Source organism: Lissotriton helveticus, chromosome 2_1 (genome assembly GCF_964261635.1).
Source record: "Lissotriton helveticus chromosome 2_1, aLisHel1.1, whole genome shotgun sequence".
Taxonomy (NCBI): domain Eukaryota; kingdom Metazoa; phylum Chordata; class Amphibia; order Caudata; family Salamandridae; genus Lissotriton; species Lissotriton helveticus.
This window is the reverse complement of record NC_136059.1, coordinates 1,030,001,718-1,030,028,507: the sequence shown is the minus strand read 5'-3', so window position 1 is coordinate 1,030,028,507 and position 26,790 is coordinate 1,030,001,718. Positions and strand designations below refer to the sequence as shown.

Here is a 26,790-nt window from a genome sequence, read left to right as displayed (position 1 = left end):
GCTGGGATCAGCAATTCTTTCCCCTCAAGTGACACTTCTTGAGCAATGTGTTAAAACGCCGAAAAAAAGAGTACTTCAACTGAAGAAGTACAAGCTACAGTGTTATTCAGGCTTATTAAACAGGATAGCGTAATATGAGCCTATCCTCGAAATGTGTCTATAAACCCCCACCACCCAACAAGGTTTGTGAATTTAAGGCCAAAATAGGTCTAATGCACCTAACATTCTGGAAACAGTTTGACTCTTAAAGAGCGGTATGTTCCTCTGCATCTCTCCAGCCCTCCAACCAGTCAGCAGCCCCTTCAGGATGATCTAAAAACCAGGCTTTGCCATCTGCCTCCACTCAAAGACGGGCTGGAAATAACATTGCATATTTGACCCACTTGTCTCACAGTTTTTTCTTCACCACAAGAAAGGATCGCCTCTGTTTATGCATGGCTAGGGTGAAGTCTAGGAAAAAGAAGATTACTGCATTCTCATAGCGAAGAGGCGGGGCCACCCTGGCGTTTTGTAAGAGGACGCCCAGGTCTTGAAAGTTCAACAACTTTGCCAAGATAGGGCGGGGGTCCTCCAGGCTGCGGTCTCCCTCCAAGAACTCTGAGTTGCCTTTCAACCACGAAGAATTTAGACGGGTCTTCAGGTTGCAGGTGGTTAAGTAGAAGATCCTCTACCAATAGGTCGGTTGCCCGCCCCTCTGCCTTTTCAGGCACCCTGGTTATGTGCACGTTGTTTTGACCGGTGCGACCTTCGTAGTCATCAAGCTTGTCCTCTGCAAACCTCCTGAAGGCCTTCAATTATCTGATGTCTTGCTGCATTTGCGATGCGTCATCGATGAGGCTGGAGGTAGTGATCTCCATCTGTTTGACTTTCTCCCCTATTTTCATCATGTCTGCCGTGACGTGATTGCGTCCATTACCTGCTCCAGGGACGATCTGACCCCAGAGATAGCGTCCATCACATCCTTCAGTGTTAGTTTGGGGAGATCTCCTTCCGATCCTGCCGTCATTTTAGCCGTGAGAAGAGGTTTAGAGATCGCCGTTTTCAGGAGAGCATATCTATCCAGCTTATTTTGCTAAATTACTTTATGGCCCCTTGATCATGACATTTCTTCCAGTACTGTAGCGGCCTCGCCCGGTTCCCCAGCGAGGCTGTGGGCTCTGTTAGCAAATGCGCCCAGGCGTGGCAACTCGGATGGGGGGAGCCAAGGCCAACAGAGGTCCAAATGGTAGAAGTGGCAGCACAGCAGGGGGGCCCCACATGTGGTGCGTCCCATGGCAGAGCACGACAGCCAGGCACGTGCCACTGGTCAGCCCAGTCTCATGCCGCTCTGCTATGTCACTGACCGACTCGCCCTCCACCAGAGAAACACACGCTATCCTATTGCTCACTCGGGCAGTACATCTTCCCCACCCCCAGTATGATGGGAGATTATTTTCCGCAAAGGCTGGATCTCTGCCTCGTAGCACCAGCAGCTCCTCAGGGCAGGTGGATCTCGAGGCAACCACTCACCGCCAGGCGAAATATTACTTCACAGCCTCCCCCACTGCGCTCCAGGTCCAGGGCCAATCACTGCGGGCTGCCATTAAGGCTCTCGTTGTCCGTTCATATGGCCACCAAGGAGAAAACAGCCCCCTAGGGGCTTCCTGTTCATCTGCTCAAGGACTCAGGCAAGGGACAGTATCTCTCCCGATATTTGTGTCGTGCACAGGTGATCGCGGTCACTCAGGGCAGAAGCGGCTCGCCGGGAGCTTCAGGTGCGTGCCTTGCGATGCGGCCAAAATTACAACAGGGAGTCCCGGCTCACCTCCGTGGCACTGAATGTGACGATGTGTCAGGTGCTTGTGTGGCATTCGGGGCCTCTGCCCAGTTTCGATCCCTCCAGCACAGGTTGTGGGCCGAAACCATGATCTCGCTTTGCAGGCATGCCCGGTCTGCCGCGTCGCCACGACCCGCTGCACCACACTGCAGCCTCCGGCTTCAGGGTCGGAGGAGGCCACAAATTATCTGCACGGCCCCCCCAGAGTCCTTTCTAGGCTCAGCAGTAGCCCAGTGAAATCCAACAGTCGCCCCGCCTCTCAGGTGTCGGATCAGTGTTACGGGTGTTAGGAACGGAATCAGGTGCTATCGGAGCTACTCGAACTCGTGGCCAATACGCTCCTCGGCGAAGCCACGCCCCACAAAATAGGTTTATTTGACTTCTTTTGGCCCATTGCAACTGGCCAACACTGCTCATAGTCAGTGTTAAAATTCGAGCTTTCCTGAGGTGATAGCTGTTACGAGCACTGGGCCTGAATTAGTCATACCCGTGCACTACAAACTTTTCTCCATAGTGGGCATTCCTAGAGTGATGAAGTCAGATAATGGCTCACTTTTTGCTGAGTAGAATTCAAACAATTTGTTTCCAGACAAATGCCCTGGCAATAACTCTGTTGTGAAGTTAAGCCAATGGAATGTTGAACCCTTCCATGCTCAAAAATGGACTCCAAGTAGCCAATATTACACGCTGCTCGATTTTGAAGATGCTTTGCCAAATTCTACATGTTATAGAGACACTTCTCATAGTACTGCAGGGCAACTTCTGGTAAACTCATGTTTGGGAAAAGATTCACACCAATCTCCCTTATATGCTTGAAATATCTGACTCCAGCCCACCTCTGGGTACAATCCTGAGACACTGTCCTGAAAGACGAAATGAAGTGCTATGCTCATACGTGAAGTCAAGCGCAGTCTTCACACCTCTTCCAAGGACTACTTGTGCTTCTCTGAGCACAATAAAGTAAACAAATAAATGATGGATGGAATGCTTGAAATAATCTCAGCCACTGGTAACAGCAGTTTAGGCTTGACTGATCCTATTGGAGCAGGGTCAAGAAATATTTGCTTAAGGCTGGGTCCAAACTGAAGAGATTTCCAGTGACTTAGATTAATTCAAGCATTCCATCCATCACTTTTTCGCCCTGAATGGAATGGGTAAACCCAGACATGGGTCCCATTCACACTGTCATTGGAACAAAGCTATACTTGGCTGATGAGCCCTAACTAGGGCATTGAGGTCCTAGGTTCCTTGTGTTTTTAGTTCAGGGAGGACCTGGCCTGGAAGTTGGGGCTGAACAGTTCCCATTGCAGCAGGATCAAGACTGATTTGCATATGGCTGGGTCCAAACTGAGGTGACTTAGTGTGCAAATTAACAATGCATTGGGATGCGCCAAGAGATTACCAGTGGCTGAGATTATTTCAAGCATTTCATTCATTACTTTCTTTGTATACTTTAGGGTGTTCTCCTAAGTGGGATGGGTATGCCCAGATGTGGGTCCTCTGCATACTGTGTCACTGTGTCAAGCTATATCTGGCTGATTAGCCCTCGCAAAGGTGAAACCTGTCCTATGCTGCTTGGATTTTGGTTCACAGAGGGTCTGATCTGGCAGTTCGAGCTGGGCAGTGAGGCAGGTTCAAGAATGGCTTGCATGAGGCTGGTTCTAAACTGAGGTGGCATGGTGTGCAAAATAACAGTGAATTGAGATGCAAACAAAAGTTATTACCAATGGCTGAGATTAATTCAAGCATTCCATCCTTCCTTTCTTTGGATACTTTAGTGTCCCTGAACACAAAGCACTCACAAATATGACCCCTCATATGAACCACAAGCATACAAATTTACCAACATTTAAGGGTAAACTATCACTGCGTGGTGAGATGGTCACATACTTACTCGCAATTCCTCTTACTTTCAAGCTCTGTGCTGTGACCCTTTTGTCCTGTTATCAACTGAAAAAATTGAATTTCTCGGATGCAGATGCAAAGGGGCACACTGCTTTTAATTTGACCTTGTCAAGCATGCCTGTTGGGAATCCAGCGATCTAACACAAAATTGTTCACCACTATCCTCTCCATCACATTTCGACCTTGTCCTTTCTTCCCATCTTTCCTCCAACACTTGTTTTTCCTCTGAGTCTTGTTCTCCACTTTACCTTCTCTGTCTTTAGGATACCTGTCTGCCAAAGGATACTAATAAAGGTGCATGTGGCATCCCTGCACATTCCTAATGATGCAGCTCAGCACAGCAAGATGGGCACCGTGCTGCATAATTATCTCGTAAACAGGCCTCTTTGCTTGTGTGTGTGTGTCTGTCAGTCAATCATGGCTGGCATCTATTTATAAGGCGGGGTGGGGCGGGAAAATGGTTGGTGGGTGAAAATTGAAAAAATCACGTACCTTAAATTTGGTCTCCTCCTGCAAAGTATGTTGTCCTACTCCCGCTGCTGCAGTCCAACGCGGGCCCATACTTGCTGCCTTAACCAATCCTGGCGCTGCTCTCATCAGTGTGAGATCAGTGCCGGGGTCGGAGGGAGCGGCTTCTCTTGCCCGCCCTGAGGGCACTGGAGCTTTGCACTTGCTCAAACCCAGCTGTCTTAAAACAGCTGGATTACAGCTTTCAAAGTGCGCATGTCAGGCTGACTGTCGCAAGACACCCGGTCAAAGGGACATGCACACTTTTAAAAGTGCCCAGGCAGCCCATCGTCATCCCTGCTACCATCACTGTGCACACCCTGCCCCGACCTGACTCTCGCTTCGGGACGAAAGGACGAAAAATAAAATGGTAATACATTAACTCCACTACCATTGTATTTTTCATCTCTGGGACTTTTGGGGGCAATACACGTGGCGGGGCAATGCTCCTTCACTCTCATGGAGGAGCCGCCCCTGGTGTGTGTCTGTGCATGTGTGAGGAAACAATGTGTATGTGTGTGTGTATGTTATTAAACTGGACTTTGACGTACATGTGTTTTGTACAAAAATACTTGATATTTATCAATTAAACATGCAATGCATATTCTAGCAAGCGAAAAATTGGATAACATGTTCAGAAATGTGCTACTTACAGACATGTACTGTTTTATCCCATTAATGTACATTGGACCCCGGTGTTTCCTGTTTGTGATCAAAGCTGCAAGGTTTTCATAAGCGACAAACTCATTGAAGAATGTTTTGTATCCTAACAGCTTTCCAACAATAAAGCTGTCTTCCCAGTCCACGCCCATCATAAAAGAAAATGGCATAAAGACATATGAACAAATGACCTGTATAATGGAAACAAATGAATTCTTGGATTAGAAAAATGATGTGTAACATACAAGATCCAATGCAAGTATAAAAAGGTTACAACATTATTTACATGCCTTCCACTGAAGTATTCATGTTTGAGAATATGAAACACTAACAACAAATATGTGTTCTGTATGGACAGTAAAAGAGACTCATGGTGGGAAAAAATTGATACCTACTTAAGATAATAGAAAGGCCCTATCTATGAAAATGAAAGCCCTTTATTGATTTATGATTCCTTGAAAAGAAAAAGATTAATTATTATAATAATATTGAAAAGACAAATCTCTGTTTGCACCAAGTGACAAACAGGCCTTCCAGGCGTCAGTGGCATAGAGCAAAATGATGGGGTTCCCCTGCAGACTGTGGTGAGGGCCGCTGAAACTCCCATATCCGTCTCTCAGATTCTCAGTGGGTTTAGATTGAATTGGGAGCCCCCTAAAGGATGAGGGCTCCTGCGCTGCAGGGCTGTAGGTGCCTGTGTTACGCTTATGCTCCAGCGTTTCCACAGTGGAAGTTGGATCTAGAAAAAAATGAACTGCAAAATCGACCAAACCCCAGTATTTAGCTCAAAATAATACATCTTTGAATAAAGAGAGAATGCTACGTACAATAAAATAAGGTCAGCGGCTCTCTGTGGTATTTTATAAAAGCTAATTATGTGTGTTCACTACCACAGATTACGTATGCTTTTTGTCACCATCCCAAGCAGTTTCGAAGTCTAGAAAGTATAGGGGGCCTTATTTATGAAAACGGTTGCATCGCTGCGTGAAAACAGCGATATGTCAATTTTCACTGCCCCCTCCTTAAGACATGATGGATGCGTAATAACAAATTGAGAAAGAGGGAAAAGGACACTCTTGGTCCCCCTGTTAAATCTTGTAAAACAACAAAAGAGTGTCGTGAGAGAAGTGTGTAAGCACTAGACACAGAGAAGAATTCTCCCTGAAGAAGTCACAGTGGAAATCAGCGTTTTTTTTTTTAGGAAGCCCTCACTCACCACCCTGGGTGGTGACGTGCTTCATCATCGGGCCCACCAGGAGAAGCCAAATGCCTCCCTGGTTGGCTACAACGCCAGATTACTGCGGAGCAGGTTCTTTGTGGCAAAAGTGTCAAAAAGAAATGTGAATTGAAAATGTCAGAAACTGTACCATACGGAAAAATAATTATTCAATGGTAAGTTTGACATAAGTAAAATATGTGTGGGAAACTTCCCAGTTAATGACTCGGTTGTTTCCACTTAAAGTGGGGTCAACATGTTTCTGCCCGTCTATGTGTCATTTACTGGGCTTTCATCAGGACCGTCAGGTGGTGTACCTTGGCAGTATGGGCGCGCTAAGGCCCACCCTTACCAGAGGACGTGAAAGTTAAATACAAGTGTGTAAAATAAAGTGCAAAAACCAAACAAAAGTGATGGGAAACCTTCAATTTGAGGTCCCTGTACTGTTTGTAATGCACAAGATTCACACCCCATGGGTCTCGGGAGGGGGGGGGTATACTCTAAGCGTGGAAGGGTATACTCAGACATGAGTCCCTTGCTCATTGCACCATCAGGATTCAAGCAAGCCGGGCCGAAGACGGCTGTAATGCCAGAAACCGGTCCCCGGAAGCTTGTTTCCTTCCCAGTGTAAGAATTGGCTTTTGTAGTCTGGTCTGCCCTGTTCCCATGATGCACTGGGCCAGGGACAGACTAATTTGCATACAGCCAGGTTCTGAAACTGGGATGGTGCAATGAGCTAAAACACGGTGTTGGATCTAGCCCTGATCTCTTGACTGGGTGAGAGTATTCTGCTTAATTCAGAGACTCTGTCCCTCACCACCCCTTGTTGTAAATATTTTTGTCCACCCTAAGCGTGGAAGGGTATACTCAGACAAGAGTCCCTTGCTCATTGCACCATCAGGATTCAAGCAAGCCAGGCCGAAGACGGCTGTAATGCCAGAAACCGGTCCCCGGAAGCTTGTTTCCTTCCCAGTGTAAGAATTGGCTTTTGTAGTCTGGTCTGCCCTGTTCCCATGATGCACTGGGCCAGGGACAGACTAATTTGCATACAGCCAGGTTCTGAAACTGGGATGGTGCAATGAGCTAAAACACGGTGTTGGATCTAGCCCTGATCTCTTGACTGGGTGAGAGTATTCTGCTTAATTCAGAGACTCTGTCCCTCACCACCCCTTGTTGTAAATACATTATACCTGAGGCAGGTATAATGTGGCGCAGGGCTTTACAAAGTGATGCATCTGCCTAGATGCGTCCCTTTGTAAATGGGGCGAAACATGGCGCAAATTTTACGCTGCCACTACGTCACAAAGGCGTCGCAAACGTCACGCAGGGGCTCATAATTAAGCCCCAGGGTATTTTGCTCTGGCATGAACATTTCAAAATTAGGTACTCTTTTTTACAATTAGGGGATGATTTATTATTTTTTAGTCTAACACCGAAACCATTGTTGCTTCACTGCGTTGAACAAGAGGGAGAAAGCAACAAAGGTCCGTAGTTATTAAAGGTGGTCTGCTGCTGCTGCTGTCATCTCCTGCACTGCTGCACTCTAAAGGCCGACTAGCACCACACATATGTACAAATAAATGCTGGAGCTCGGAGCTGCGCCAAATTTGTGCTGTATTTACAACAATATGGTGCACCCTGTGTTTTCCCTAGCGCTGGCACACAAATTAGCTCTCTTGTGCCAATCCAGCCACCCTTGCACATTAATGCAAGGGTACCTGCATTGCAGGGAACGATTGTTTATGTGCAAGAAGGAATGCCGACGATGCGGTGCTTATCGCCCATATGGCTTAGTGCTTGCAGGATTTAGTAGATGGGTTTGTTGCTTTTATGGATAGGCTGGACTAGTTAGTTAATTTTACAAAGTCATATGTACTAATTGGGGGTCCCCCGGATCTTTGGTTGAAAATATTTAAAGCTGGCCTGCATACCCTAGCAAAGGTCCCGGTTTTCCCCTACCTAGGAGTGTTATTCGATGACCAACTACAGTGGAGCACGCTCCTAGAGGGCAAGCTGGGTGATTTGAATAAATCTATGGGCGCTATTACCAGTTTTGCTAGCAGATTGGAATCATGAGCGCCCATGGTCATTTTAAAATTGTACCGGTCCATAGGTATCTCAAAGGAATTATATGGCAGAGAAATATGGGGGTACGTTTCTACACACAGGCTTCATGTGGATGAAAACAAGTTTTTGCGTTGGATCATGCGTGTTCCCCAAAGCATGCCAGCTTGGTTAGTGCACAAAGAGTTAGGAGTGGATCAGGTGGCAATTAATCCCTTATTGTGCTGGATAAAGATATGGACAAGTGAAAACAAGGACTTAAATCATCTGATTCTATCAGACTGCCTTTCTCAGGAGCACAGAAATAAAATCCCCTGGCTACATTATGTAAAGAAGTCTTTTCAGGCTCTAGGGAGGCCAGATGTTTTTCTTGCGCATGATACTGTAAGTCCCAGGGATGGTAACATTATAAAAGACTTATACCGTAAACAGTCTTCTGCTCATCGTGAAAATATTGAGCTAAGAAAATCCTCAGTGAGGGTTTATGCTATGTTAGAGTTCTGGGAATGGAACATTACCTTTTCTGCCTTACTAGTGCTCATGATAGATTTTTAATCACTCGTTTTAGATTTAATTATCTCCATTTACTTTTAGCATCTCCTGCAGGTTTTCTCCCACAAAACCAAAGAGGACCCTGTGCCTGCGATTCTAGATCGCCACAGGACACGTTACATTTTGTATTATTGTGCAAATTCTTTTCTTTGCCAAGAAGACAATTCCTCTGTCCCCTTTTAAAGAGTTTAAAGTTCAGGCATGCCAGAGTGGCACTTTTGTATTTACAGCTGATGCCAAATGCTTTTACCTTATGATCAGTGACAAACTTTCTGAGGCCCAATTGAATTGTGCTCTGTCTGTCTATGTTGTACTTTTTATATCTATAGTATGTACTGTTTATGAATTGGTGAGTTTTTTGTTGTTTTACTCTTCCCTTCTTAATACAGGTTGTGCAATATTCCTATTTATTATCTTAAATTATGGTATATATTTTTTTCTCTTTCCTTTATCTTTAATGTATGATTGTATCTTTTATGGTTGCATTTGCTTCCAAATAAAGAAAGAATTATTATTATTATTATTATTATTATTACTCGAATTGCAGCCCTCTGACTGCTCGTGAACACCAGCGACCCCTCGAGTTAGAAAATCGCGCTAGGAGATGCCAAATCTTGCTCGCACTCACCAGCTCAAATATTCTGAAGTCTCGCTGGAGAAACATTCTACCACTAGCCGATTGGTGGGATTTGGCCACAACTCTGTGTTAAAGAGTAACGTGGAGTGGGCAAAATGCCAGCAATTCTGTAGGCCGTATGGAACTTTCTGGCCAACCCTAGTTAATAAAAGCGTCCTGAATTAGAAACAGCTCATTTGTAAAAAGTAAGTACCATGGGTGAAGAAACTGTGCTAGTAACATACACTGTCTCTTTACATAACATGATAATATGAATTTTTCTAAGGGTCTATGGCAGGTTCCAAAACACTGGCTAGATGGGCATACTGTTCGACACATTAACTGTAAACTTTGATCATTTGAAGTATTTAAAACTGATACATTTATAGTCAGTTCGTTATTGCGTGTAGGTATTTACAGAAGCAAATGTAGAGTAGAGAATGTATTGTAAATGCCTCCATTACCACAGAACACTAAGACAGAAATCATTCATTTACTTTCGTTCAGATGAACATAATGCTTTGCTGTGTTGTCAATTCTATTTATGGCTATACCTATGTAGACCTTGGGTTTAGCCAAAGATTGAAATTAAGAAGTAGAATATTGGATAGTCTATGAAAAGTGAAGGGAAAGAAATGTCCTTCTCTATTTATTACTACAGAGCATGAAGATGGGGTGAAGGCACTTGTGAGCGCCTGGTAAACTGATATATTTTGCTTTTTACTTGCAGTATTCTCCATGGATGCTTTTTCTGTATGCTCTCAATGACAGCCATTAGCATAAACAGACAGATTCGAAATCTTGTCAATTACTGGGTATCTGCCACAGCAGTGAACAACAGAAGTTATTTTGCACCGCTCTGACGTCACCAATGGAAATTTCTTGCATGCTTGGAGTCCTTTTGCCTCATCTAGTTCTCCAGATACCCAAGATGTGTAGCAGTCCTCCATCTCACCTGCATTCTCCTGATTCTCTCAAGAATGCGGAGAATGCATGTGGACCTCTGCCTACTGCATTCGTTGTTATATAGAGGTTGAATTGTTGATTGTACCTGATTAATCCACCAGAGACTTGTAGAACAGAGAGCTGTGCTGTGGGATTAATCCACTAGAGACTTGTAGAAAATGATCTTGTAACATGCTCATCCATTGGATAGGGAAATCACGGGTAGTCTTCAGAGGTTGGGCCATGTTTTTGGGAAAGGCGTTTTTTTATTTTTAACCTGAATTTTAAATGGTTGCTGATCATGTTTATTTTCTTGGGAAGGATATTCTGTAGTTTGTAATGTTGTACTGAGACGTATCTTCCACCTATGCTGTTTCTGCTGTAAGGATGAATTATTATTAGCAGTGCCAATCTTGATATAAGGTTTCTGCTTTTGTTGCAGAGTTGCAATTTGGATTAGAGAAAAATTGGTCCAGTCTTGTGGACTTCCCAGTGGGCAGTGGCAAGTGTTTTAACCTCTTGAACGCCCCCGGCTGTCCGACGCACACGCCCGCCATGATGTCGGACGGCCGGGGGCAGTCCGACGCATGGAGAGGGTTAAAGGATATTTTTTGCAATGGTTATCTAGTGTAGGGCTTTTAAGACAGGGGTGATATGGTCACGTCTGTTCAGGGGTATAACCTGTCTGGTAGCAGCATTATAGATTTGTTAAAGTTTGTTGATTAAGGATTTGTAAGCCAGATGTAGCTTCTTTGCCACAGCCTAGACTTGACATCACTTGGGTTCCTGAGGCTTGGATCCTATGGGGGTTGCCTGCGTAATGGAAAAGTCAGTGGTAATGTTCTCTTGATGCTGAAGACCCTTTTCATCACATTGTTGTCCTGTATTTTGAGTGTGAATTTGGAGTCCATGATCCCCCCAGGTTCTTTACTTCTGTTGATGTGGTAGGAGTAGATCCAATCTCCTTACGCCAGAATGTAGTTGAATCATATGTTTTCCATGTTTCACAGGTTAAGATCCCAGTTTGGAGGGCTTTAGGTTCAGATGATTTTAGCATCCATTTGTTGACTGTTTATAAGTATTTGGTAAGTACCAATCTCTCATGGTCTGATGGTCTTATACGTTTAAGGATAATTTTGGTGTCATGGGTGTTGTATCAGGCGAGATTGAAGGCGTTTATAAGCTCAAGTAAGCCAAATTATACATTAAAGAAAAAAGGTGAGTTGTTGAGCATTGAGGAACACCTACCCTTTGAACGTATGGTGCTGCTGGTATGGAGGTAGATACTATTTGTGCTGTGTCTGTGAGAGAGAGTACTGATTCAATTTTAAGGCTGTGCTCTGTATTCCTGTATCCTTTGGTCCTTTAAGTAGGTAGTGTTAGCCCTCAACATCAAAAGTTGCACCGAGGCCGGTAAGAGGACTATGTTCTTTTGTATTCTTGATGTCATCTGAAATTGCAACTAATGGTGAGTCAGCATCTCTACCAGGACGGAAAACTGTTTGTTGCTCAGAAAGGAGGTTGTTTTTCTCTAGGAAATCTGAAATCTGGATGAATGCTCCTTTTTACAGCATGCAAGAAACCACACTTCAAACAGATCTATAATATGTTGGGTCCTTGTGGGCTAGACTTTGCTTTTCAGACTTTTTTTGACGTAACATGTTTTTAAATTTGCTGGTGAATTCTTCAGATGATAATATTTGATAATTTTGCTCTGGCCGTTGTGGATGCAGGGTAGATTTGAGAATGTTCTTGAATATATGTAGGAGACAAAGGTCAGAAGGCGATCCATAGATGCTGTTTGCTGTTATTAGTTCAATTGTATCTATTACAGATAGAAGACTATGAAATCATAGTTTTGCATGTAGGTTATGAAGAATCACGATTCAGCGTTGTTGAAATAGTGATCTGGTTGCTGGCTGTCATAGTTCGGAAGAGCCTTGGTTTTTTAGTAAGGTGATGTGCAAGAGAATCTCACACTTTTTGAGAGTAATTGGTATAATCTGAGGTGCGGGCTAGTTTACCGATGACTTTGAATAGTTCTTCATTCAAGTTGGTGTCATCAGAAAAGCACTAGGAGTAGTGCATTTTCTAGATTTCTTTTTTTACAGAAGAATTGTAGTTTTTGCATTGTCTTAGTATCATGTTTTCATCTTTAGGCTCATGTGGTCTAGAATTAAGATTTTCCTTTACTGTAGATTTCTATTCATGTTGAGCCAATTCACCTTTTGCCATGGTTGGTTCTGTAAAGAAGATTTAAGAGAAGCCACTTTGTTGAAGGCATCCGTGATGGAATTGGTTCATAGATATTAACGGGTTAACGTGTTCCATTGCCAGGAATTCCTTCTGGACTTATTGATATGTAAAGTCTTCCATGGTCTGTTAAAGGAGATGTCATTAAGTTTTGAATAGAAGTAAATGATATGGTGGTCACTCCACATGATTGGCTGTGTTTCTTTGACTAAAAGAAAATCCTCTGATGTGTATATGACAGCAAGGGCATGGCTAGTATCATATTCCCGGTCACGAACTGGTGGTAATTGAGCACCTCAAAGTTATTAAGTAGATCAGCCAGTTGGTGGAGGTGCGGTTTATCAAACAAGTTGTTGAGTTTTGATTGCATACACTTAATAGGACCACAAATTGTGTATTTGAAACAGGTTTAGTAGCACAAGGACATCCACAAATGAGGTATTGCGCGGAGGTGATCGGTAGATTAAAAGGAACGAAGTGCTGACGGACTAAGGTTGTGAACAGCGAATACGTAAATAATCACACTCTGGTGGTGATGATCTTTAACCCCTTGTGTGCTCTTGATGAGCTCAGCTCGTCATGAGGGACGGTTGAGTTGCCCTCATGACGAGCTGAACTCCTCACAGCCGTTGGAACGTTCGCACGCGGGGATAATTTCCCCGCTGTGCTGAACGTTCCAAAACTGCTGTGGTTGTGATGTGCTCAGTTTGTCACGAGGGCAGCTCCGCTGTGCCTCATGACGAGCCGAGCTCGTCAACAGCACAGCGGCGCCGCGTGCGGCCCCCTCCCCCCGCACAGGAGGAGGAAAACACCCCGCAGCCAAGGGGTTAATCATGGTAGCTGCTAGAGAGATTTTGTAGACTACAGCTATTCATTTATCACACCTATTTGGTCTGTTTCTGTAGAGTGTTTTAGGTTTACGTTTGTTATGACTTCATACAGAATTGCTGTAGTTTCATCTCCTATAAAGAACAGATCTAGGCTGGAATCATTAAGTAGGTCATGTATGTATATCTCATTCTTTCTTAAGCCTGGAGCATTAATTAGGATGCTAAATAAATGTTTGTTGAGGTGACTAGAGGATTCAGTGGCTTTTTCTTGTTCTTGCTGTGTAGATTATTCTTCTTAGACTAGTGGCTATAGGAGGTGGAAACTTGATGTCTTTTTTCTGTGCTTTGGCTAGTTGTCCATGGACCAGTTGACCACTCGTGCAATTAGAGGCCAAATTTACTAACCTTTTCAAGCAACCCAGTGTAGCAAGGCAACTGGCTGTGCTGAATTGCGTGGAAGGGAGGGAGCAGGAAGGCGCCATCTTACTAAGATATGGCACACTTCTGCTCTCGCATAGCGCTGGCATACTTGAGACAGCCTAGTGCCAACGCAGGCCCCCTTGCACCACTGTGCAAGGGTGTCTGCGTTACAAAGAGAAATGTTTTTGAGCAGGAAGGGATACTGTGAAAAATCAATAACTGATACACAATGGTATAACGTTTATATGAAACAGTTCTCCCAAACGCTTTTGAGTGGAGAGAGAACTGAAAAACTCAAGGGAAGTTTCTAATTTATTTTGCCAACTGCTGGACCCACTACATCTATCCTACATCTTCTTCAACTTTTTATCTTTCTATCATTAATTTGTTCTTCATTGTACTGAGGAAATGTACATGCTTATCATTTATTATGCCAAATATTAGCATTTAAATACCTGCTATTAATTTAACCTTTAGGTATTTTGATTAATTTTATTATTTATTTTATTACCTAAACTATAACTTTTAAACATGTGTAATTCATTATTAATTAATGTAATTTACCTTAGCAAATCTAATATATAATGAATTTAATGTAATAAACTAACTTTGATCTTTAAATATATTTAATTAATATATATGTATTTTCATTTTTAAGTGAACCCTAGTATTTAAATAATTTATAGCACTACTTTAGTTATTATTAAATTATTTTGATTTAACGTAGACATAAAATATGCAAACAATATATCTGTGGGAGAAACTCTCCAAAGTCCCCTAATTTTTATTTGACTTATAATTATTAATTAATTTTATTAATATAATTTTATGTCATTGTCTTAATTGTTCGGTAACCTGTTACTTACAATACGATTTTTAAATTGGTGCTATAGTGGCCAGCAATGTGATCCTCACCTTGTTTGTCTTCATGGCTAAGTTTACATGATAGTTGTTAGGCGAAGTATTGGACTCGATGGAGAGGGGTGCACCTATCCTACACATGAAGTTCTCCACAATGCAGATGGCCCCCATACATAGCAGTAGTACCCAAAAAAACCTATTCCAGAAAAGAATGTTACTATACATACTTAGTGGAAATTCGCATGTATGTGTATCTGAGGGAGTCTTGCAAGTTGGCATGTAGTTTTAACTTTCCTCCATCAATAGGACATAGGAGAATTCCTACACATTCAGATACGTGCAACTTCTTTATCAATCAACTTCATTCAATTTAGTTTTGCCAGCTAGAAATGCTGGCATTGTGCCAAGACCCACTTTTATGGGATATCTTAACCCAGCAGCTCCATTGATCATCCCTCCAACATTGGAATAAACAATCTTAATTTAGCATCCAAGCCCCACAGAAACCCCCATATTATCCACATAAAATCAGTTCTTGAAAAAATATGATTACTCGCCTCAAAACTCAGTTGTGGATAGTCAAACATGTTCCCCAACCAGGCCAGGACCGCATTGAAGAAGGCCAGCAGGGAGAGGAAGGCCATGAGATTCACTGCTATGTTTGCCACCAGTGGGATGGAAGCAGAAGCCCCGAGACTGGCTGCTTCCAACAGGTTTCTTGCATCTCTTAGTGAATAAAATAAATCACAATGACATTGAGCAAGCAACACTCGCCTAGGCAGCCATTTTGTTTTTTACTGACAAGTTCTGCATAGTTACATCATAGGGTGAATTATGGGAGTGTTTATTAACAGTAAAAAATAATATTATGATACATTTTTAATTTGCCAGTTACAGGCATGTTCACCAAGCAACCCAAAATGTTAGCTTTTGCCCACAGTAAGCAAATATGACAATTAGGTAAACATTAAGAGAATTAGAAAGTATTAGATACTTAATTAAAGCTAATCTAAAAGTTACTGCTGAGGTTACTTTGCAGACAGTTATCTCCAATACTTCACTGAAAAACAGGAGTATAAAGCAAACAATATCCGGTTGTAAAGCTGGGAGTGGGTCTAAGTCTAATTCGAGCAAAATCAGACCTACCTTAATTTGTTTCAGTAGCATCACATATAATGTATTACACTTTATTTTAGTTAAAAGTATGCATTACACAGAAAACTATGCAAAAAATTAATCTTATAAAAATATAACATCCAAATAGGTCAGATAATGATAATTTTGAGTTCCTGCTGCAGCCACAAAACGCTCCACACAATTAATAAAGTTACCTGTTGTTGCTGTGTTTACAGAAAGTCTTAAATGTAAATGCAAACCCTCCCTTGGGTGTTATGGGGTAACTGTTCATCATTAGTTTACATATAATGCTACAATGTAAGGTAAAGGGAACATCCTAGAAGAAAGGCTCCTCTCTCCGATATGGTCAATGTATGAAGAAAGAGCCTTGAGGTCAGCCAGGTTGTGAAGGGCAGTTTCAGCTTAACTCAAGCAAGAACCGATTATGTACACTCCTTCAAAAAGCAGTGGTAGCATAATTTCACCCATTAAGTGCAACTGTCCTCCATTTTTGTATTTTTCTCAGGCGGAGACCCCTATAGTGAAAATTACATTCATGGAGAAAATTATGTCACACTGCTTTACTGAGCATTATGTATTGCCATCCTTCTGAAGATAAGGCCCTTGGCTATGACGTAATGAGTGTTTGAAGTCACACATTGCAGGCCACTGGCTACCAAATACTCATATGTGGTTTTGCCAGCAAGATCATTGTTGGGGATCCTGAACATAAGCAAACTTTACATATGTTTTCCAAAATACCGCTAGACAAGCAACAACTCTGAAAGGAAATTGCACAAATGGCTGTTGAATAAGTTTCCCAGTCGCCAATTAAATGCCAATTGTAAAACTGGGCAGATTTCTGCTGAAATCACCACCTGAGACGCTTTGCTCCCCTGCCTTGCAGATGTCTTTCTGGTATTACTTAGGCTCCATGTCCTAGTAAAGCTCGCGGCCATTAGCTGCTGTGATGTCACTGCAAGTGGCCAATCAAACAAAGCCACGATAGTACATCAAATTGTTTCTGCTTTAACAGTGAAGAAGGCAGAGAAGCAATCATAATGTCTTAAGAGTGTTTTTATTGTCTACTTACCCTTTTTCCAGTTTCATGCCAGAGTGCAGAGTTACTTTGGTTACTTGGGTTTCAGGCCAGAAGAGTTTAGCGACAGCTAATGCTGCTGGCGCAGACATCACTGATGCAGACAGTAAATGAGAAGAGGAAACCTGGAATTCCAGAAAGCGGTTAGTTGATCTCTGTACTTTGCAAAAAGAACAGTTTAAACCTTTGTTAGGTCTGGCCTTAACTGCCTCACCTGACAATTTTTAAAAAGTATACATAATGCACTGTCTTTCATATTTTGCTTCCACCCTCCACATCATATATCATTGGGCAATGTATCAGTCCACTTCAGTCATTTGCGATCCTTTCTGTGGGTGACTGCATTACGCTTGTGGACAATGTGTACTTTCACCATAAATATAGTCCCTTCATTCCCAGAGCTATTGGGACAATTTGTACTATGTTTATAGGTATATTATTTGCTCTTTAATCAACATTTTCTAAACTTTTGCAAGGGCCCAGCAGCTTCCCAAAGAGTGTAACAGTTGATCGACAGAAAGTTGATTATCCAAGTCTACAGAGCAAATGGGTTTTAGCATTGGATAGTTCAGACAACAAAGGGATTCCCACAGATTGTGATCCTATGCCTTGGAGCTCAAGGCGCAACTCAACAGGGAACATGGATGTCAGTACAGGGCTCACATTCACTGGAATGGCCCCATTACCGACCTTGATTAGCAGTCTCATTAGACTAGCTACCTTCTGCACCTTGTATTTGTCCTTTTAGCCTCAGGCTGCAAATTTGTCAGAATTCCCTAACCGAGCCTCTTTTCCATCTTGATAGCCTCATCATACATAAAAAGTGGCTCTCCCTCTGACCCAATCCCGATGCACATCCTAAAACAAATCATGAATACCATCGCCCCTGCAGCCACCGAGCTACTTAATATGTCACTATCTACGGGCATAGTGCCCCCAAATTGGAAGCAGGCCAGAGTCAAAACGCTCCTTAAGAAACCGGGACTAGACACCTCCGATCTGGCCAACTTCCGCCCAATCTCTCTTTTACCTGGATTGAGCAAAGTGGCCGAAAAAGTGGTGAATAGGCAGATCTCAGAGTTCCTGGAGTCTAACCATCTCCTAAGTGACTCCCAAACGGGCTTTCGCCCTGGTCAGGGCACAGACACCGCCCTCTTGGCGGTGACTGAAGAGGTAAGATGCATCTTGGATTCAGGGGGATCGGTTGCCCTGATCCTCCTGGATCTAAGCGCTGCATTCGATACCGTAGATCATGCAGTTCTGGCCCATCGCCTGTCCATGCTGGGCATTACAGGATCAGCCCTTAGATGGCTGCAGTCCTTCCTGGAAGAGCGATCCTTCAGGATTTGGGAAAATGGGTCCATGTCCAATTCCACCCCCCTCCAGTGTGGGGTGCCGCAGGGCTCCTCCCTCAGCCCCACACTGTTTAATGTCTACATGGCCCCGTTAGAGAAGGTAGTAGCCCCATTTGGGATTAAATCCATCAGCTATGCTGACGACACTCAGCTCGTCGTCTCGCTGTCACAACAAGGGGGCCGCCCGGCCGACCTCCCGGAGTGCCTCACAGCCATTTCTTCCTGGATGTCTAGCTCAAAACTCAAATTGAATGGAACTAAGACAGAGATCATGTTCTTAGGCAATCAACTCACCTCCCTGCCCCCTGAGCTGTGGCCTCCCTGTATGGGCGACCTTCCTCCCCCCAAGGAGCAAATTAAGAGCTTGGGGATCTGGTTCGAACCCCAACTAACCTTCAAGACCCATGCGCAGAAGGTTGCAGGAGGCTGCTTCGGTCTGTTACGAGCAGCCCGGAAGGTTCTCCCCCTCCTTCCTTTTCAATCCAGAAAGCTGCTAATCCAGGGCTTGATTCTGTCTAAACTGGATTATGGCAATGCCCTCTTCCTCGCTGCTCCCCGGGCCACTATTAATACTCTCCAGCGAGCCCAGAATGCAGCAGCCAGGTTGCTTATGGGGGCACCGAGACGGGCATCAGCCAAACCACTGTTAAAAGCCCTTCACTGGCTCCCTATCCAAGAGCGGATCACTTTTAAGTCACTCTGCATCGCCCACAAAACTCTGCAGGGCAAAGGCCCCCCGGCCTTGAGAGGACTGATTCGCCCCTACAAGTCGGCCAGGGCCCTCCGCTCAGATAGGGAAAATTTGGCCATCATCCCAAGAGTGAGGAAGGCACGTACGGGAGGCCGCCGGTTCTCGCTGAATGCATCAAACAAATGGAACGCCCTTCCTAGAGACCTCCGGATGGAACCCGTTCACCTTAAATTCAGAAAAGCACTCAAAACCTTTCTCTTCCCTACTACTTCCTAATTCCGTCCCTTTTTAGTTCACTATGTTCAGGTCAATTTCAGCGCTGGGACGCTCCAGGGCAGCCATGCGCTCTATAAATCTAAATCTAATCTAATCTAATCTAATCATGGCCTTCTGAGAATTCTTCTCTCTCTAAACTGGGATATTTTCCTTTAACACTGCCTGCCTTTCACGTCTATCGTAAAATACTATGAACTTCAAACAAAAGATTTAACGGGAATTCCCACATACCCCGATTGTTGATCAGTATCACTGTGGTCAGAAAGAGTCTCTCAAACCAGATCTACTTTTTACTCACAAAGACCACTTGTTTTACTTTCTACACAGAACCCTTAATATAGATAGATGATCCAACGGGTTTGTCAACCATCACTCTCCTTACTCCTTCTATCAACATACACAATGTGCATCTTGTACACACCATTTCATATGACCCTTGCCCACTCTAATTCCTCCAACTGAAATGCAGCCACCTCCCTTCCTCTCTCTCCAGTCTTCCCAGGGGAAACTCACCTCTTACTGCGCTCTCACTAATTTTGGTCTTCTTGATACAAATACAGAGGTGGCAACTTCTTCAGTTTTCTTGCCCCATCCTTCTCTCTGCCTCTTTTCTATCTGCTCACTATCTAACCCATCCTCCACATCAGACTTCCAGATAGGGCTCAGCTGAACACCAACCTCCCTTCTCTAAGATTAATTACTTGGATGCATACCTTATTAACAGATTCCTCAACCTCATCCCGATGACGTTGCATCATTATAAACCATCTCTCTCTGCGCATTCTATTTCTCTTTCTTCTGAGATCTGATCCCTGCTGACTTTTCTTTCCCAAAAAATAAACACCTTGTCCCAAGCAATCTTTCAAGTCAATACTTCATTGTCCAAATTCAAATGTGGCTCACACCATATCCCTCAACTGTATGGGGAATAACTCCTGGGGCGAAAATCCACCTAATAGTAATGATAATATGTAGCTTATAGAGCTCACGGCTACCCCCAATCGGAGTGTCCCGGCGCTAAACGGAGATGGGTAGAGAAAGAGGTCGGTACCTAGAAGCAACTGTGGCCCTATGCATAACAGAACAAAATCTGCACTGGATGATTAAGTTCTTAATGAATTACTGGAACGTTATGGTAACTTTTACGTAGTCAACAAAAACCCATAACCCAATCCAGGGTAGCTTCGATATCCCCATTATCCAGAACCACAGACATCATCCAGACGCCATCCATACCTTCCACCCAAAAATAAGGGACCTACCAACCTCATTCAGATTCCCACTGATTACCCCAACTGCCCTACTTTCAAATCCACTCTCTCAACTCTTGCTTCAAACAATGCCCTATCCCTTCTTCTTCTTCCCATTGTTCCATTCTCTGCCGTGACCGTGAAATTGGACATGGTGGTGGTGGAGATGCAAATGACTTCCAATTAAAAAATACATTCCTTCCAATGTCTGTCTCTTGAAATATGTACTCACAATTCTTCCAGCCTCATAGTGAATGTCATATGTCACCCTCCAGGTGAAAACAACACGTTTGTTAAGGAATGCTTGGAAATTAAACTAGCACAACTTATACACACAAAGGGGCATATTATCAAGAATGGGCGTTACATTATCGCCGCTTTTATCGGCAGGAAACTGCCGATAAAACGGCGATAATGGGCTTGATAATATGCTCTATGAATTCCAATCGAAGCCCATGCTAGATGTGAAGACATCTAACATGGGCTTCGATTGGAATTCATAGAGCATATTATCAAGCCCATTATCGCCGTTTTATCGGCAGTTTCCTGCCGATAAAAGCGGCGATAATGTAACGCCCATTCTTGATAATATGCCCCAGAGACTCTTCTTTTTGGTGGACTTCAATCTCTACTAGGGGGAAGATAATAATAAATCTGTTTAATGTGTTCTCTTTTCAATGTGAAAGCAATCTTCAACCACACTGTCAGAAACCAATTCACTACAAAGGCTCTATTTTGGGCCTCATTTTCTGCAAGGGCACACTTCTGGCTACTCTTGTCTCCATTTCAGTGGACAATGAAATCCTTTGTTCGACCAAAAACTTTAGGTTAATTTAAGAGAGAAAAATCATGATTTCATGACACCAAATACATTGATACCGATAACTCTGCCAACAGGGCTGGAGGTATCTTTCACACCACTTGTATGCAGTGGTACATGAATGCCACAACGATGGGCTACAGTCAGTGGATGAAATACTTGATTATTGAATTTGTTCTGCTGAAAAGCAAAAAGGAAAAAGCTCCAAACCTTTTCTCCCCTGGTACTCGATAAAAGTTGATGCTGAAATAATGAATATTTATGAATATGTTCTGCTGTGAAGTAAATGTAAAAGCCCCAAACCCTGTCTTCCCTGGTTCTCGAAGAAAGTTTATGCTGAAATAAAACACCTGGGGGCATATTATCAAGGGATTTATCTCCGCTTTCTTGGCTTTAAAAACCAAGAAAGCAGAGATAAAATTATCTCCCTATCAGCAACAGGGTGCTAACACGCAAATTCGCATGTTAGCACCCTTTTTCTCTACGCTTCCCCTTGCATCTCTAATGAGATGCAAAGGGGGCGTTCCAGAGAAAAATAATAGGAGAAATGTTGTTAAGCGACATTTCTCCTATTATCAAGGATTTCGCTAACCCAGTTAGTGATAAAAAAAAAGCAGTGCTAACCGCGGTTAGCACTGCTTTTTTTACACCTGTTATTTTCCTGACTTAGCCATGATATCCTATGGAAGGTGGATATCATGGCTAAGTTTGTGAGCCCCTATCATCAAGCTAACTCCAAACTTCGAGAGATTATCGTTGGTTTTCCAGTGATAATCTCTCATTTGGCAGTTAGCGTGAGGATTTGTATCACTTCTGAGATAAACCTTGCTAATAGCAAGTTATCTCTGCGATAATTTCCGGCGAAGCTTAGCGTTAAAAAATGTGTTGCTAAGCCTCTTTAGCGTTAAATATCGCTAATCGTTGGTAATATGCCCCCTGATTCTTCTTGAGCAATATCGGTGAACCGAGGAGAAATGCTTTATTTCTCTTTGTTTTTGCTGTCTCTATGTGTGCTGCATTGCGCAGCACAAATAATAACAGCAAAATGGCATGAATAATTGTTTATGTGCAGGAAGGTGGAAGGTGTCCCTTCCTGCACATAAATTATTATTAAAAAAAATGACGATTTGCAACTTCTATGTGTGGTGCACAATGCAGCACACATAGAAGTTGCAAATCGCCATTCTGGATTGTTTATGTGCAGGAAGGGGCACTTTCCTGCACATAAACAATCATTCCCACAACCAAGGCACTCTTGCACTATGGTGCGAGGGTACCTGCGCTGGCCCTAGGCAGCCTAGTTAGGCGCCAGCGCAATAGAAAATGTAGGGGTACACCGTATTGTAAACCCGGATCCCGGCCTTATCACAATTATAAAAGTAATTTTAGGATCGAAAAAATGGAAATCTGGTTCAATGTAATTGAACCTACAATACATAGAATGTCTCTTATGATACACCCGGACAGTAATCTTGGGACGTTGTGTGCATAATTACTTGAAATGAGCATCTAGTATGCAGAAATTAATTTACGACAAGTAGAAACACATTTGAAATGCAGACATATGTTTTCTGCCCTTACCCCAAAGGAAATATATGCTCCAAGCACACTTCCAGCGATGGTAGAGAATCCTGCTGTCATGACAGCATGTATTTCCGACTTTGTGAGATCATTTAGATATGGACGAATCAAAAGAGGAGACTCCGTCTAAAAAGGAAAAAGCATACATTAAAGCTTTTTCGACAACGTCTAACAAGCAGAGAAGTTCAGAAAAGCGGTAGTTCTGATGCTATTCATTTGTTCTGGGGAGTAGCACTAATTTCTTACCAATTTAATATCCATCCATCCATCCATGAGACAAACTTTACATTGGTCAAAGTAACCAAGAGAATAGGAAATAATTGGACAACACAAATCACAAATTCACTGCAAAATCCCGACAGACCCTACAGTCAACCATTTTATGTCTGTGCACTAACTACAGCGACGGACAACTTACGTGGACTGTGCTAGCCGCCATTAATCTAAATCAATGAAGTGCTTCTCTCCCTCACGGGCTAGATGCCCAGTACCTGGATCAAGTTCAATACCTGCATGACTGATATCGCTCACTGGAAGAAGACCAGCTGTCTAAAGCTGCACACCGACAAGACCGAAAACATGATCTTCGGGAAGAGCACATCACCGTGGGATACCACCAAGGGACGTACAGAGCTAGGTCGAACCCCACCCCCACCAGCCACTCCAAGAACCTCAGGATCATCACTGACAGCAACCTTGACATGATCGCCCAAGTCACTGTTGTCACTGCTTTATGCTTCCATACCCTGAAGATGCTGAGGAGGTTTTTAACTCACCCTGTAAATTATGTTTATGGATTGGTGTTTCCATGATTGGCTTACTTGATTTATTAGTAAGTTCCTAGTACAGTGCACTGAGTGCGCCCAGGGTTGTAACTCAAATGTTGAAAGTGCCACTGCAGTGTCTGCACTCAGTTTTACACTGCTATGTCGAACTGGCAAGTGCATCTATTCTATCATCTTTCTAATGTCTATAGAGTACGTAACAATAAACTGAATACAATTAAAAATGGCAAGATTGTGGTAGTTGAGGAGTGTATAAAACACGCGTCAATGTTGTTATTGTTGTAATAATTAGACAAAGTAGAGAAAATAGGGGCATATTACCAACAACTAGCGATAATTTTTGTCTCTAACTTGTTTAGAGACAAAAATTATCGCCGCACATCGGCGATTTTTATCGCAAATGCGATAAAAAACGGCCGCAATGCATGAATATCGCTGAAAAGTCAGCGATATTCATGCATTATCGAGCAAATGCTCTTAGCCATGTTATCCACCTCCCATTGGATAACATGGCTAAGAACTGCTCAGGGGCAGGTGTTAGCTTTTGGAGATATTCGCGCTTAGCGCGAATATCTCCAAATGTTGGTAATAGGAGATAGCGATGTTAGCGACTGTTTCCAGTCGCTAACATCTTGGCACGCCCACTTTGCATGTCATTAGTGATAAATATCACTGACATGCAAAGTGGGGCCCATGATTGTCGCTATCTCCTATTAGCTGTCGCTAACTGGTGTTAGCGACAGCTTGGTAATAGGGAGATCATTTTATCTCCGCTTTCTTGGCTTTTAAAGCCAAAAAAGCGGAGATAAAACCCCTTGATAATATGCCCCATAGTTCTCTATTAGCAGGAATTAATCCCATGCCTAATTGTATTAATTTGACAAAAGATTGTAGTACTAATAAGCCCCAAGTGCAGATCTTTCTTGAACCCAGCTATACCACTTCTTTCAACTGAAAGTTACCGGGAAAATATTAACATTATTTAGACTTATTAATGTGTAAAGTGAATTTGAGTGTTAACTCTTTTAAAACTATGTCTCATTTTCTATAAGGCGTTAAGGATAGCTTACTAAAGAAAAATATTCTCTTGCTCTTGTGTGCAAAAAACAAACAAAATGTATCACCATCCTCAATTAGAATAGATCAATAAATTGTGGATAGTTCAAGCACAATGAATTTCAGTGGTTGAAAAGTAAGTATGCCAATCTGTGCTACTGAATCACAAACTTCACCTAGTCTCATTGTTTAAAATGTAAATGTGGCGATACGTCAGGAAAAGCCGAATTACAGTGAAAGTACTACGCCGTTTTCAGTGTGTGAACATGTATTATGTATATATATATATATATATATATTTTACGTTTTCTTAAAGCATAATCGATTCATAATCACTTGAGATATTCCATAGGATCACTTTGTAATACTTCATGTAAAAGAAGTTATTACTGAACAGTGCACTATTTCCGTCACTTACCTGTCCCACAAATATGTTTCCCGATGCAACGAGTGACTCCGTCGGGGAGGTTCCCATGGTAACTTGCATTACCCAACCAACCTTTGAAAACATAAAAACAAGTCATCCTTAATTTGGTAACGAAATCACATGCAGTAAAAGGCAACATTATCATTTTCTTCGCATTCAAAACCTCATGAGGCCACAACCAAATACTATTTATGCTCACATACCGATCATTCGGTTGGTTTAAAAGTACAAAAATCAGCAACTTTCAAAACAAAAAAGTACATCAGAATGGGGTAATTGGAGAGAAACCACTACCTTCCTCCGTGTTTTATTAGAGGCAATAGTAAGCAACGGATCGAACAAGCATATATACGTTTCAATTACACAAGAGTAAGTTGGTTTATTTTTAGTTATTACAGCTGTTTGTTCAAAATCATCTGAGCCAATAGGCCTTGATTTCACAAAAAAAACCTAGGAATTAACAAACCATTGCTTGGCTCTACATTATCAGAGAGAAAACAGTATTAGAAGGAAACCAGCAGTCATCACGCCGAGCTTTTTTTTTTCTCACACACGAGAAATGCGCCAATTTAAATTAGAAACAGAAATAGCAGCCTAGCGCCATCTAGTGGATCTTTTGATTAGTTCTCGTGTTCTGATTTCCCAACAATATATTTAGGCATTTTCTTGTGTGCAAATGTATATAGCGAGAACTCGACCTCTTGGAGTGCTTTACATGAGCTCGGAAGTTTAGCCGTGAGACCACATCCTCTTCCCATTGCTTCGGTGTGCTTAAGCTCAACAATCATAAATGCTGGTTATAAAGTAATATTAGGCACCTTTAGTAAAACTGAATTGAATGTGCAGAAAAACCATATTCGTTCACATTATATTTGTCGGAAGATACTGATTGATCCATTAGATGGTGACAGGACGCTATCTTTATTTTCCAACCTGAATTGTCGCATTTCTTGTGTGTAAAAAGAAGTTCAGAGGCATATTCTCAAGAATGTGTGATAATCATCGCAAAATTAGCTTAATGCACCTTTGTACATCGCAGCCTATCGTGACAAAATAACACCTTTTTAACGTCGTATTCCCAAACCTGCCGCACTATGCGATAGTAGCAGGATAACGAGCCAAATAACCGCGTAAAAATCAGTGCGATGCCCAAAAAAGGCAAAACACGAATGAGAAAAATTTTGCTATGCCCCAAATCGCGATACAAAAATCGGCGTCAACCAGCGATAGGCCTGCAATTCCCAAGTGTTATGCGGGAAAATGCAGTATAAAAGCAACAAAAAAAACACACCAAAAAACAAATCAAACCGCGTAGCACCATGAATGCACCCGGACCGAGTGCAGAGGACAACCCGAATTCCACAAGCTCCATGGAGGACCAGCCATGAACCCCGTGTTCAGGGAAGGGCAAGGAAGAGAGGAAGAGGAAGACGGGGTTCAGTCCAGAGGAAGACCGGATCTTCATCACAGAGGTGATAGAACAGTACCAACAACTGTTCGTCACCTCCACTGCGTCATTGGCAACACAAACGGAAATATGGCAGTCCATTGTCAACAATGTGAATGGAGTAGGAGGAATGAGGAGATCAGTGGAGGAGGTCAAGAGGCGCTGGCATGATGTGCTAAGCCAAACCAAACAGAAACTCGCTGCCAACAGGAAGGCAACAAAGGCGACTGGAGGTGGGAGTC

At 42.8% G+C, this 26,790-nt stretch overlaps 1 protein-coding gene across 1 annotated transcript in view; it reads right to left on the bottom strand.

Annotated features, from left to right (window-relative positions):
• Positions 1-26,790, bottom strand: part of SLC28A3 (solute carrier family 28 member 3) — a 304,012-nt gene that overhangs the window by 28,681 nt on the left and 248,541 nt on the right. Inside the window, exons 10-14 of the mRNA XM_078677411.1 lie at positions 25,093-25,173; positions 22,834-22,959; positions 16,855-16,985; positions 15,203-15,371; positions 4,882-5,079 (exon numbers count right to left, since the gene is read on the bottom strand). Of these exons, the coding sequence (XP_078533537.1) occupies positions 4,882-5,079; positions 15,203-15,371; positions 16,855-16,985; positions 22,834-22,959; positions 25,093-25,173 (705 nt within the window). The remainder of the gene's footprint in view (positions 1-4,881; positions 5,080-15,202; positions 15,372-16,854; positions 16,986-22,833; positions 22,960-25,092; positions 25,174-26,790) is intronic.